At 49.0% G+C, this 13,244-nt stretch overlaps 1 protein-coding gene across 7 annotated transcripts in view; it reads left to right on the top strand.

Moving 5' to 3' along the window:
• Positions 1–13,244, top strand: part of DENND4B (DENN domain containing 4B) — an 86,679-nt gene that overhangs the window by 21,739 nt on the left and 51,696 nt on the right. For 6 of the 7 annotated variants that reach the window (XM_068252435.1, XM_068252437.1, XM_068252439.1 and 3 more), the window contains 5 exons: positions 852–1,165; positions 4,212–4,464; positions 6,300–6,369; positions 8,856–9,025; positions 12,476–12,717. In XM_068252435.1, the coding sequence (XP_068108536.1) occupies positions 870–1,165; positions 4,212–4,464; positions 6,300–6,369; positions 8,856–9,025; positions 12,476–12,717 (1,031 nt within the window). In that variant the 5' untranslated portion in view covers positions 852–869. Of the gene's footprint in view, positions 1–826; positions 1,166–4,211; positions 4,465–6,299; positions 6,370–8,855; positions 9,026–12,475; positions 12,718–13,244 lie in introns of all 7 variants that reach the window. The other variant, XM_068252442.1, reaches the window with a different exon arrangement.

Genomic DNA, 13,244 nt, shown 5'->3' with positions numbered 1-13,244 from the left:
TCCGGAGGCTTCCCCCACCCGAGGTGAGTACCCCCCAGGGGATCTTTTCATGTTACAGATCCTCTTTAAAGGACAACTGTAAGGAGACGGACATAGAGGCTGCCATATTTATTTCCTTTTAAGCAATACCAGTTACCTGGCTATCCTTCTGATCCTCTGCCTCTAATACTTTTAGCCATGGATCCTGAACTAGCATGCAGTAGATCAGATGTTTCTGGTATTGTTGTCAGATCTGGCAAGATCTAGCTGCATGCTTGTTTCTGGTGTGATTCAGACACCACTGCAGCCAAACAGATCAGCAGAGCTGCCAGGCACCTGGTATTGTTTAAAAGGAAAAAATATGACAGCCTCCATATGAGCTCAATTCAGTTGTCTTTTAAAGTGGACCCAAACTAAAAATACAAGATTTCAGAAATAAAATGTATTTTCTAAATTATAATAATAAATAGCAGCCTTTTTTCAGCTGCATGATGACAAATATAAAATATTTTACATTTATTGGAGGAACCCCTCCCTTCCTTTCATATTGCCGGGACAGAATCCGGCAGATTGGTGGAGTAGGAAGTGTCCAGCAAAGGAGGAATTGCTAATGGCTGCCACCTGTATAACCCTAGTTATGAAAAGAGAAGGGTGAAAAGCATGCACTGAAATGCTCATAGACTTGAAGGAGTGTTTATTTATCTTTGTATGTGTCTGAGAGTGCTGCAACTAAATATTTTGAATTAAAAAAATGTTTGCTTTGGGTCCGCTTTAAGATTATCAACAGAAAAACCTCACTAGTCATGTTATTGAGGTGCTTTTATGACAGCTGCAGTAATTGGCTCAGTTACAGGTTTGATTGTATTGGTTAGTGCCAACAGCATGCTGCCATGATGGAGGAGGGGCCTCCGAAGCTGGTGGATTATTTTGTTGTGGCCGGACTGACGCCGTCCTCCAAGCCGTTAGAGGAGGAGAATCGCCAGAGAGTATCTCGCTCAGCAGATCCCATCACCGATGTGGCCGTCATCATCCGATCACTCTACGAGGACGTTCCTCATGGCTTCACCTGCATCGAGAAGACCAACGGGGGTCATTCTGCTGACCTCAGCACCAGCTTTCTCACCAACCAGCAGATGTACCTGTGCTACAGCCGGGGGAGGGACAAGGCCCCCATAACTGAGCTGGGGTGAGTGTTAGAGCCTCAGGGGCTGTGCGAACCCTCCATCTCCCATCATGCATCTCTCCCCTCTGCTGTCTCCCATCATACATCTCTCTTCACTCCTGTCACCCATCATGCACCTCTCTTCACTCCTGTCACCCATCATGCCTCTCTCTGCTGTCTCCCATCATGCACCTCTCTTCACTTTTGTCCCCAATCATGCACCTCTCTTCACTCCTGTCACCCATCATGCACCTCTCTTCACTCCTGTCACCAATCATGCATCTCTCCCCTCTCTGCTGTCTCCCATCATGCACCTCTCTTCACTCCTGTCACCCATCATGCACCTCTCTTCACTCCTGTCACCCATCATGCATCTCTCCCCTCTCTGCTGTCTCCCATCATGCACCTCTCTTCACTCCTGTCACTCACCCATCATTCACCTCTCTTCACTCCTGTCACCAATCATGCATCTCTCCCCTCTCTGCTGTCTCCCATCATGCACCTCTCTTCACTCCTGTCACCCATCATGCACCTCTCTTCACTCCTGTCACCCATCATGCATCTCTCCCCTCTTTGCTGTCTCCCATCATGCACCTCTCTTCACTCCTGTCACCCATCATGCATCTCTCTTCACTCCTGTCACCCATCATGCATCTCTCCCCTCTCTGCTGTCTTTCATCATGCACCTCTCTTCACTCCTGTCACCCATCATGCACCTCTCTTCACTCCTGTCACCCATCATGCATCTCTCCCCTCTCTGCTGTCTCCCATCATGCACCTCTCTTCACTCCTGTCACCCATCAAGCACCTCTCCCCTCTCTGCTGTCACCCATCATGCACCTCTCTTCACTTCTGTCCCCAATCATGCATCTCTCCCCTCTGCTGTCTCCCATTATGCACCTCTCTTCACTCCTGTCACCCATCATGCACCTCTCTTCACTCCTGTCACCAATCATGCATCTCTCCCCTCTCTGCTGTCTCCCATCATGCACCTCTCTTCACTCCTGTCACCCATCATGCACCTCTCTTCACTCCTGTCACCCATCAAGCACCTCTCCCCTCTCTGCTGTCACCCATCATGCACCTCTCTTCACTCCTGTCACCCATCATGCACCTCTCTTCACTCCTGTCACCAATCATGCATCTCTCCCCTCTCTGCTGTCTCCCATCATGCACCTCTCTTCACTCCTGTTACCCATCATGCACCTCTCTTCACTCCTGTCACCCATCAAGCACCTCTCCCCTCTCTGCTGTCACCCATCATGCACCTCTCTTCACTCCTGTCACCCATCATGCACCTCTCTTCACTCCTGTCATCCATCATGCACCTCTCTTCACTCCTGTCACCCATCATGCACCTCTCTTCACTCCTGTCACCCATCATGAACCTCTCTTCACTCCTGTCACCCATCATGCATCTCTCCCCTCTGCTGTCTCCCATCATGCACCTCTCTTTACTCTTAAGCTAAGTACTCACGGGGGGACAATTGTAGCTGTCGCTGCGCACGGGAGCGTGTGCGCGACAGTTCGGCGACAGCTAGTCGCCAAGTCCCTCTGCATCCACACGGCAGCAGAGGGATTAGCGATGCGGCGGAAGCTGTCGCCGAGGTTCCTCCCCCCCGTCGGAAGCTCCGTGTGCCGTGTGTGGGTAGCTGTCGCTAGCCCGCATACACATGCGGGACTAGCGACAGTTCCGGCGAGGTTGCGACGACGGCTGTAGCCGGCGATTGAACATGTCAATCGCCGGGCGACGGTTCGGGGCGCGCGCGTCATACACACGGGCGAACCGTCGCCGCAACACGCGCGTGCCACGTGGTTGCGGCGACGGCCGTACCCCGTGTGTATGAGCCTTTAGGCAATGTAGAGGGGTGGAGGCACCCAAAACATGTACAGTATCTTTTAAAGTAAAATAAGGTAAAATAAAGTATATGGAGCATCTTACCTCTCCAGATGAACCAACCCAGACAACGAGGTTAAGATCAGGTAAGGTTTGTTCAAGCACAAATTTAAAAAAGCCCATTCGTAAGGTGCCTTACTTAGATTCAGTTTATAGTGTCGGCAGCAAAAACATTTGAGGAGTGCCCATGCTATAAACTGAATCTCCTAAGGCACTTTATTGACCTGAGGAAGCGGGCTGAGACCCGTGAAACGTGTTGTCTTTTTTTAAAATTGTGCTTAAGTAAACCTGACCTGATCTAAACCCTCATTGTCTGGGTTGATTCATCTAGAGAGGTAAGATACATCATATACTTTATTTTATCATACTTTACTCTGAGAGATACATATTTTTTGGTGCCACCATCCCTCTACATTGCCCACTACACGTCCTTTGGAGGAGTCCTTTCCACCAGTGTGGTGCCATCCACAGCTAGTGAGAACACCAGGAGAGCGACCACCTGTTCCTGGCAGGACCGGGAATACCGAGCGGGGACTGTGATTTCCCTGTAGGCGATATACGGTAGTTGTAGGTTCTGCAAATTCAACTTTGTGAGTATAATTACACTTGTACTATTGTACTATCTATATAGATATTCCTCTATGCACCATTTGGCTCCTGGTCTCATCTCTGTCAACACAGGCTACCATGGTTCCCCCACAGTGACCGTCCCTACCTCTCTGTCACCCATCATGCATCTCTCCCCTCTGCTGTCTCCCATCATGCCCCTCTCTTCGCTTCTGTCACCCATCATGCATCTCTCCTTTCTGCTCTCTCCCATCATGCACCTCTCTTCGCTCCTGTCTCCCATCATGCACCTCTCTTCACTTCTGTTACCCATCATGCATCTCTCCCCTCTGCTCTCTCCCATCATGCACCTCTCTTCACTTCTGTCTCCCATCATGCGTCTCTCCCCTTTGCTGTCTCCCATCATGCACCTCTCTTCACTTCTGTCACCCATCATGCGTCTCTCCCCTTTGATGTCTCCCATCATGCTCCTCTCTTCGCTCCTGTCACCCATCATGCATTTCTCCCCTCTGCTCTCTCCCATAATGCACCTCTCTTCACTCCTGTCTCCCATGTTGATTCTCTCCAGCTTACCATGATTCACGTTTCCTCTTTCTCGTCTCTTAGTGTCTACTATGAGGGTAAGGAACGTCTGAAGCCTGGGTTCAAGCACATTGAAATCACCCCGTACAGCCATTCTGCCAACCTGAGCTCTGGGGCCCCGGGACAGCCAAGGACCTTTCTCACCTACAAAAAGGCTCCCGAATCCCTTGGCGTGAACACATTGGGAGTGATGGATATTTGTATTATTAACCCCAGCAAAGGAGAGAGTACGCCACACACCTTCTGCAAGGTGGACCGCAATCTCAACACCAGCATGGTGAGCCAGGAGACCAGACTCTGCTGTGCCCTGTTCCTCCCGCTGACTGCCCCTCTTCACTAAGAGCCTGCTGCTTCCTCTCCACTGTGTGTCTGCTGCCCCCTCTCCACTGTGTGCCTGCTGCCCCCTCTCCATTAAGAATGTCTGCTGCCCCCTCTCCACTGTGTGTCTGCTGCCCCCTCTTCACTGAGAGTCTGCTGCCCCCTCTCCACTGTGTGTCTGCTGCCCCCTCTTCACTGAGAGTCTGCTGCCCCCTCTCCACTGTGTCTGCTGCCCCCTCTCCACTGTGTGCCTGCTGCCCCCTCTCCACTGTGTGCCTGATGCCCCCTCTCCACTGTGTGTCTGCTGCCCCCTCTCCACTGTGTGTCTGCTGCCCCCTCTCCACTGTGTGTCTGCTGCCCCCTCTCCACTGTGTGTCTGCTGCCCCCTCTCCACTGTGTGTCTGCTGCCCCCTATCCACTGTGTGTCTGCTGCCCCCTCTCCACTGTGTGTCTGCTGCTCCCTCTCCACTGTGTGCCTGCTGCCCCCTCTCCATTTAGAATGTCTGCTGCCCCCTCTCCACTGTGTGTCTGCTGCCCCCTCTCCACTGTGTGTCTGCTGCCCCCTCTCCACTGTGTGCCTGCTGCCCCCTCTCCATTTAGAATGTCTGCTGCCCCCTCTCCACTGTGTGTCTGCTGCCCCCTCTTCACTGAGAGTCTGCTGCCCCCTCTCCACTGTGTGTCTGCTGCCTCCTCTTCACTGAGAGTCTGCTGCTTCCTCTCCACTGTGTGTCTGCTGCCCCCTCTCCACTGTGTGTCTGCTGCCCCCTCTCCACTGTGTCTGCTGCCCCCCCTCTCCACTGTGTGTCTGCTGCCCCCCCTCTCCACTGTGTGTCTGCTGCCCCCTCTCCACTGTGTGTCTGCTGCCCCCTCTCCACTGTGTGTCTGCTGCCCCCTCTCCACTGTGTGTCTGCTGCCCCCTCTGCACTGTGTGTTTGCTGCCCCCTCTCCACTGTGTGTCTGCTGCGCCCTCTCCACTGTGTGTCTGCTGCCCCCTCTGCACGATGTGTCTGCTGCCCCCTCTGCACTGTGTGTCTGCTGCCCCCTCTCCACTGTGTGTCTGCTGCCCCCTCTGCACTATGTGTCTGCTGCCCCCTCTCCACTGTGTGTCTGCTGCCCCCTCTCCACTGTGTGTCTGCTGCCCCCTCTCCACTGTGTGTCTGCTGCCCCCTCTGCACTGTGTGTCTGCTGCCCCCTCTGCACTGTGTGTCTGCTGCCCCCTATGCACTGAATGTCTTCTGCCCCTTCTCCACTGAGTGTCTACATTTTTTTCTGTCTCCCAGTGTGCCTGGTGCCCCTACTGTCTCTAATGCATTTCTGCTGTCTCCCCTGATTGTGTTCTCCCGCCTAGTGCAGTGATCTTCAAACTTGGCACTCCAGATTTTAAGGAACTACAAATCCCACAATGGCTTCCTTTATGAATCATGACTGTGTCTGTCAGACTACTGTGATGCATTGTGGGACTTGTAGAGCCAAGTTTGCAGATCACTGTGTAATCTGAGGGTTTCTGCTGCCCTGTCATGTCACTAGTCTGTGTTTATGCTGCCCCTTATTATGTACGAGTAACTCCCCTGTTGCATATTGTTCTGTAACATAACCGCAGCTGCTTGAGCGCCTGTTTGTATCATGCTGCGTATACGCAGCGTTCGTCATGTGTTCAGGGATGTGAGCAGACAGCCAATGCTGGCCGCTATGGTGGGCATCACCACTTAGCTTTCTAAATACCATCCTATGTGGGCATATCTTCCTGGATTAGCCCAATTATTGCCTTTAAATTTTGTGATGTCTCTTTTACAGTTTGGCCCCGCCCTTTTTCTCTGCTACAAGAAGGCCATGGCGAAAACGCACAGCTTGGTGTACGAAGCAGGTCAGTGTACTGGAGGATGGGATTACCAGATATGTGGGAGGTGGGCACTTCTCTGTTGGGGGATATTACACCACAGAGGAGGACCTGGAGTTTAAAGTACACCTGAACTGAGAGGCAAATGGCGGACGTCATGTTTACTTCCTTTTAAACAATACCAGTTGCCTGGCTGTCCTGCTGATTGCTGTTGCTGCAGAAGTGTCTGAATCACACCAGAAACAAGCATGCAGCTCACAACTGAAGTACGACAAGACTAACCACTTCACCCCAAAGCGGATTTTACCTTAACGGACGAGCGATTTACACCTTTCAGAGCTCATCCCTTTCATTTGCCAATAGCTTAAAGAGGAACTCCAGCCTAAACAAACATACTGTCATTAAGTTACATTAGTTATGTTAATTAAAATAGATAGGTAATATAATCTCTTACCCACCCTGTTTTAAAAGAACAGGCAAACGATTGATTTCATGATGGCAGCCATCTTTTTGGTTGAAAGGAGGCGACAGGGAGCATGAGACACAGTTCCAACTGTCCTGTGTCTTGAGCACCTCTCCCAGTTGCTAGGCAACGTGAATAACAACATTGGAAATCCCATCATGCTCTGCACAGCATCAGGGAAAAAAAGCCCGGGCTTTTTTTCTTTGATGGGTGGTGCTTAGCTAGAAATGCAGCTAAAAATGATGCTTTGGTAAGAAAAACAAACTTCTGATGCTGTGAAACTGTTAATGAAGATTTTTAGTCCGGAGGTTCACTTTAATCACTACTAATCACAATGAAATGATCTATATCTTGTTTTTTTTCACCACCAATTAGGCTTTTTGGGGTTGATATTTGTTTTCAGTAATTACTTTATTTTCTATGCATTTTAAAGGGATAAACAAGGAAAAAATGAAAAAATACACTAGTTCTCCAATTTCATCTTCTATAGTTTTAATATAAACACTGATACTGTGCATAAAACCCACACATTTGATCTGCCTATTTGTCCTGGTTATCACAAGATTTTAATTATGTCCCTAGTACAAAGTATATGTAAAGAAAAGAACCGAGAGCTAAATATAGTGTAGTAGGTTATGGTATTGGGTTATGTAAAGAAGTAGAAGAAGAGTACAACGATGTATGCTGATCGGTCCATAATGCATTCCATATTGGCAGGTCAAAAGGCTTCTATTTGGTTCAAAATGCCTGTTCGCGGACGAAAGGCCAAGGCAAGGTTGTATGGATACATGTAAAGAAAAGAACCGAAAGCCAAATATAGTGTACTAGTACAAAGTATGGTGACAATATATTATTTGGAAATAAAGGTGTATTTTTTCTATAGTGTTTTTTTTTTTTTCACTATTTTCACGTGCACAGGCGCAGGAACGCACATGCACAGTGGCAGCAGCACTGTTTGACTTATAAAAACATCCTGAAGCCGTTATGAGGCTCTAGGAGGACGTTTTTATAAGTCAGCTTGTCATTAAGTGGTTCAAGGACATCCAAGGTGAAGAAAGTACATACAGCTTTACTTACCCGGGGCTTCTCCCAGTCCCTAGAAGTCTGTGTGTCCCTCCCCGCAGGTCTGTTGTGCTCCAGGATCCCGCTGTCAGCACGGTAGTGGGTTGGCGGCTTTGGCGCAGACACGCACCTCTCGTGATTGTGTTCCCACTGCAGGGAACGTTCTGTGCATGCGCAGTAGCTAGGTTGGCGATTCACTATGGGGCTGACAGCGGGACCCTGGAGCACAGCAGACCTCTGGCGAGGGACACACTGACTTCTATGGGCTGGAAGCAGCGCCAGGTAAGTATTGCTGTCTATACTTTATTCACTTTGGATGTCCTTTAAAGAAACTCTAAAGTCTCTTAAAAATCCTTTTTTTCCCCCAAAATATTGTTTAACATATTAGCCCTAACTAAACTGCCGCATCTTCGCTGCTGTACACTATCTAAATCCCCCCTAACTCGCCGGGGGCAATCCGGGCAGCGCTTCCGTGAGAGGCAGAGCTATGAGCCACAGCTCTGCCTTTCAGCGCGTCTGTCAGCCCGGATCGCCGCCTCTCCCCCGCCCCTCTCAGTCTTCCTTCACTGAGAGGGGTGGTGGAGAGGCGGAGTTCCGCTGCTGACAGACGCGTGTGAGGCAGGGCTGCAGCTCATAGCTCTGCCTCTCACGGAAGCGCTGCCCGGATTGCCCCCCGGCGAGTTAGGGGGGATTTAGATAGTGTACAGCGGCGGGGATACGGCGGTTTAGTTAGGGCTAATATTTTTGGGGGAAAAAAAGGATTTTTATGAGACTTCAGTGTCTCTTTAAGTTGGTCAGAAACCTCAGATCTGCATGCTCGTTCAGGGTCTATGGCTTAACTTTGGCAGAGGATCAGCAAGACAGCCAGGCAACTGGTATTGGTTACAAGGAAATAAATATGGCAGCCTCCATATGAGCTCAATTCAGGTGTCCTTTAAGGGGAATTCAGGGTTCTATAACTAACTGGCAATACTCCTTCTGTGGATAGGGGTGATCAGCCGATTCCCGGAGACGGATAACGAGATGTTCCCCTTTCCGGAAATGGTGTCCATCTTCTGCTTGCCTATGGGAGCCACTATAGAGAGCTGGTCGCTGAGCACCAAGTACCACATGCCCATATTCTCCACCTTTGTCCTGACTGGAGCCTCTGGAGACAAGGTGAGAGGTCACCCTCTGCTCATTGGTCCATTACATCCATCAGTAGCCAATCAGCATTTTCTGTATTGCCAGGGAGCTTATAGTCTTTAAAAGGAACCAGAGGTGAAATAAAGAAAAGGTTTTATACATGCCCGGGGTTTCCTCCAGGCCCATACGCACGGATCGCTCCCACACCGCCATCTACCGCTGCCCGCAACTACAAGAACCGGCTCCCATCACTGACATCATCGGAGCCAGGCTACGCAGGAGAAGTGCGCCCTCTACGTATCTCTCAAGCGGCTGCTGGAGAGATAAGTAAAGAGCGCACTTCTCCTACGCTAGACTGGCTTCGACTGACGGAAGAGCGGGGAGCCGGTTCTCGTAGCTGCGGGCAGCGGTGGATGGCAGTGTGGGAGCGATCCGTGCCTATGGGGCTGGAGGAAGCCCCGGGTATGTATAAAAGCTTTTCTTTATTTCATCTCTGGTTCTCTTTAAGCACAAGGGTCAGCCATACTGTCCCAGGAAAAACACATGTATAAATAGATAAATACTCGTTCTACTTACATATGTGTTGTACTGTCCACGTTTTGATTTCATTCAATTGTATTTAGTAGATAAAGGAAAAAAAACCTTTTCCAGGCATTTTCCATCTTTACTCCCTTTGACTGAAGCCAACACTGATGTAATTTACTCCTTACTCTTTTTTTTCTGCCTGAAATGGTGTATGCAGAACTTCACTGTCATATCTAGTTTGCTTTGTAAACGCATATAAGCAGGACATAGATCAGAGTTCAGCAGCTTCTGCAGAGGGGTGAGGTGATTTATCTTCTGTTTCACTTCTGAGCCTCATGTCCAACTGAACTGCCCTCAGCCAGTCAGCAAGGAGCAGGAATGTGGAAGAGAAAGAAGGGGAGATAACAAGCTTCCCTCTCCCCGCCAATGTAGGAGAAAAGAGCCAGGCTAACTGAGATAAGATTCATTACAGCAGACACATTTCTGATTATATTGGATATTGCTTGCAGTGCAGGGTTAGGATGTAGACTACATAATAAACACAGAGCAGTGGGTAATAGGAATTTGATTTTATGGCTGTGAATCCCTCTTTAAGGAGTCCATTAACCCTTAGAGTGCCACGGACGTCCATAAATGCTTCAATACAAAATCACTACCACCTGCCGCGTATGTCTATGGGCGTCTTTGTTCTCCCGCAGACGATCAATACAAAGTTTTTAATAAGTGGCAACTTTCTACTTGGCTTGAGATATGCAAAAATTTTCCAAGTTAATACAGGGTTATGCAAATGCTACTGCCAGTCTATGCACCTTGAATATGGACAAATTATTTACATGTTAGTCCTTTATAATAACTAGCACAATTCTGTACCATAAGAATTAGCGTAATTTTCAATCATCTCAAATTTATTTACTCCTCAGTTAGAATCCCAAGTGATACATTTGGACTTACATTCCTGCAGATTCGGGCAAGATATTTAAAGGGGAACTGAATTAAGAGGTATACGAAGGCTGACATATTTATTTCCTTTTAATCAATACCAGTTGCCTGGCAGCCCTGCTGGTCCATTTCTCTGCAGTAGTTTCTGAATAACACCAGAAACAAGCATGCAGCTAGTCTTGTCAGATCTGACTTTAAAGTCTGAAACACCATGATCTGCTTCATGCTTGTTCAGGGGCTATGGCTAATAGTATTAGAGGCAGAGGATCAGCAGGGCTGCCAGGCAACTGTTATTGCTTAAAAGGGAAAAAACATGGCAGCCTCCTTATACCTCTCTCTTCAGTTCCCCTTTAATAAACACAATTCAAATATAGCTGGCATTGGAGTGTTGCTTTTATAAAAAAGATACTGCCTGTCAGGGGTTAATGGTGAGATATTTTTTTGTATTAATTGTTAAGATCATTCCGAAGGAAAGAAAAAAAATGTATTTAATCGATCAACACCATTAACCCATTAGCAGCTTCAGTAGAGTTATCTCGTTTGAGATGAGGACAGCTTTTGACCTCAGCTGGCAGAACTCGTTGTGCTGTAAATTCTTGGAACGCTTTGATCTCTCTCTACTAGCAGAAAATATAGAAACTGAAAGCAGAAGTCCTCTGTTGTTGTCTCACACTGCCCCCTAGTGACAAGTGGCCATAAATACACATTACAGCAGTACTAATTAGAAGCAAGGAAATATAATAAGAAATAAAAAATGTGCTAAACTAAATTGGCCTGGAGCACTTGCAAGCCTTCAAAATTGGCTAAAGCCTTCAAAAGTGGTAAATTGCCCCTGAATGGAGTAAAACCTATTGATTTAAGTTCATGGTGGGCGAGATTAGCCCCTCCTGAGTGTGCTGCCAGTACTTGTTGTCCTCGGAACTTCTCTTCCCCCCCCCCCCCCACTGTTCCTCATCCTGTTCCTCTTTTCTCCAAAGTCTCCCAGAAGTCACTCTGAGCGGTGTAGAGCTGTTAGGAATTGCGCTCACTTGCTTTTGCTGTGCTCACATGTTTTGGAACTTGCTCCTGCTCAGCTCCCAATGGAGCACTGCTGCTAGGGGCAGCTTCCTGGTTTTAGTATTTGACTGGAGGATCCCATTGAATATGTAGAGGACCGGGCACGCATACGCGTATTATTTCGCAGCTGGTGAGCTGGGTGCAGGGTGAGCTGAATGATGGCTCACCCTGCTGCTGCTCATATCCCCGTGGCGTTAAATACTATTCCCCCTCGCAACTCGGAGGGAGTCGTCACAACTCGGAGCGATATGTAATTCGAGGGCCAGTGATCACCAGGGCCGGATTTAGGCCAAGGCCTCCTAGGCCATGGCCTAGGGCGCCACAGGAGCAAGGGCGGGTGGGCAGCAGGCTAAACTGGTGCAGCATTAGCAAGCAGGGAGATCGGGCAAGCGCCTAACCGTGGTGGCTGGAGAAGAGTGGAGATGTCGGTGACATTGATGGCCGCTGTGGAGGCAAGCTGGCTACCTATACTGAGGGGGGAAAGGGAGGGAATAAGGGAGTCACCTGGCTACAAGTACTGGAGGGGGGTCATCAGGCTACCTATACTAAAGGGAAAGTGGAGAGGTCATATGACTACCTATACTGGAGGGGGTCATCAGGCTACCTATACTAAAGGGAAGAGGGGAGGGGTCATCTCGCTATCTATACTGAAGGGGGCAGCTGGTGACAGTTGCCTTGGGCAGCAAATCGTACAAATCCAGCCCTGGTGATCACCAGAACCCAGAATTGCCCTTACGTGCCCCGCACACTATAGCATTGCTGCTATAGTGGCGCCTAGTTTCGCTGCGTGGTACTGAGTGCTGTGCACCAAAACAACCTGCTTCACCGAGCACCGGGACAGGGAAGGGACCTCGAGGACAACGATCAGCGGCAGCACAATTTCAGAAGGTGGTAATCTAGGCCACCGTGGGCATCATTCATGAGCAGTGTTCAGTGTCTGTTCCTCTCTCTGCTGTCCCTCAGGTGTATGGTGCTGCCATCCAATTCTATGAGCAATACCCCTGGGAGAACCTGTCGGAGAAGCAATGCAAGTGCCTGGGCCTCATCAGCGTTCTGGACAAACTCCCCATCAGCAGCAAGTCTGTCCAGACCAAGAAGAGCATCTGCGTTCTGTCCCGATGGCCTTTCTTTGATGTCTTCCAGAAGTTCCTCACCTTCATCTATCGATACTCCATCTCAGGCCCCCACGTCCTGCCAATAGAGAAGTGAGTCTGCTGCTCCTGGGGTCTGGAGGGGACAACCCTGTGCTCCCCCCACTTACTGCCAGCCTTTCCTATAGACTGCAAGTTGTTGTGAGCTGGATAGTGTAATGGTTAAGGGCTCTGCCTCTAACACAGGAGACCTAGGTTCGAATCTTGACTCTGCCTGTTCAGTAAGCCAGCACCTATTCACTAGGAGACCTTAGGCAAGTCTCCCTAACACTGCAACTGCCTATAGAGTTCGTCCTAGTGGCTGCAGCTCTGGTGCTTTGAGTCCGCCAGGAGAAAAGCGCGATATAAGTGTTTGTCTTTTGTCTTTGTGCCACCGCTGTGGCACAAAGCCAGTTATGTTGTGATTGGCCGATTTATAAAGCTCTGTTCCAGTTATATGAATTTTTAATGTTTATGGTTTTTTTTTAAAGCGCAACGTTTTCAATCAGGAGGATTCCATTTTTGTTTTTTTAAAGGAAATTTTAAAGTCCCACTATCACAGAAAAATTAAATATATGTAAACGAATACAACTAAGAAGTAC

Source organism: Hyperolius riggenbachi, chromosome 9, assembly GCF_040937935.1.
Source record: "Hyperolius riggenbachi isolate aHypRig1 chromosome 9, aHypRig1.pri, whole genome shotgun sequence".
In the NCBI taxonomy this organism is placed as follows: Eukaryota; Metazoa; Chordata; class Amphibia; order Anura; family Hyperoliidae; genus Hyperolius; species Hyperolius riggenbachi.
Note: the sequence above shows the minus strand (reverse complement) of the source record. Positions and strands in the feature narration are given on the sequence as shown.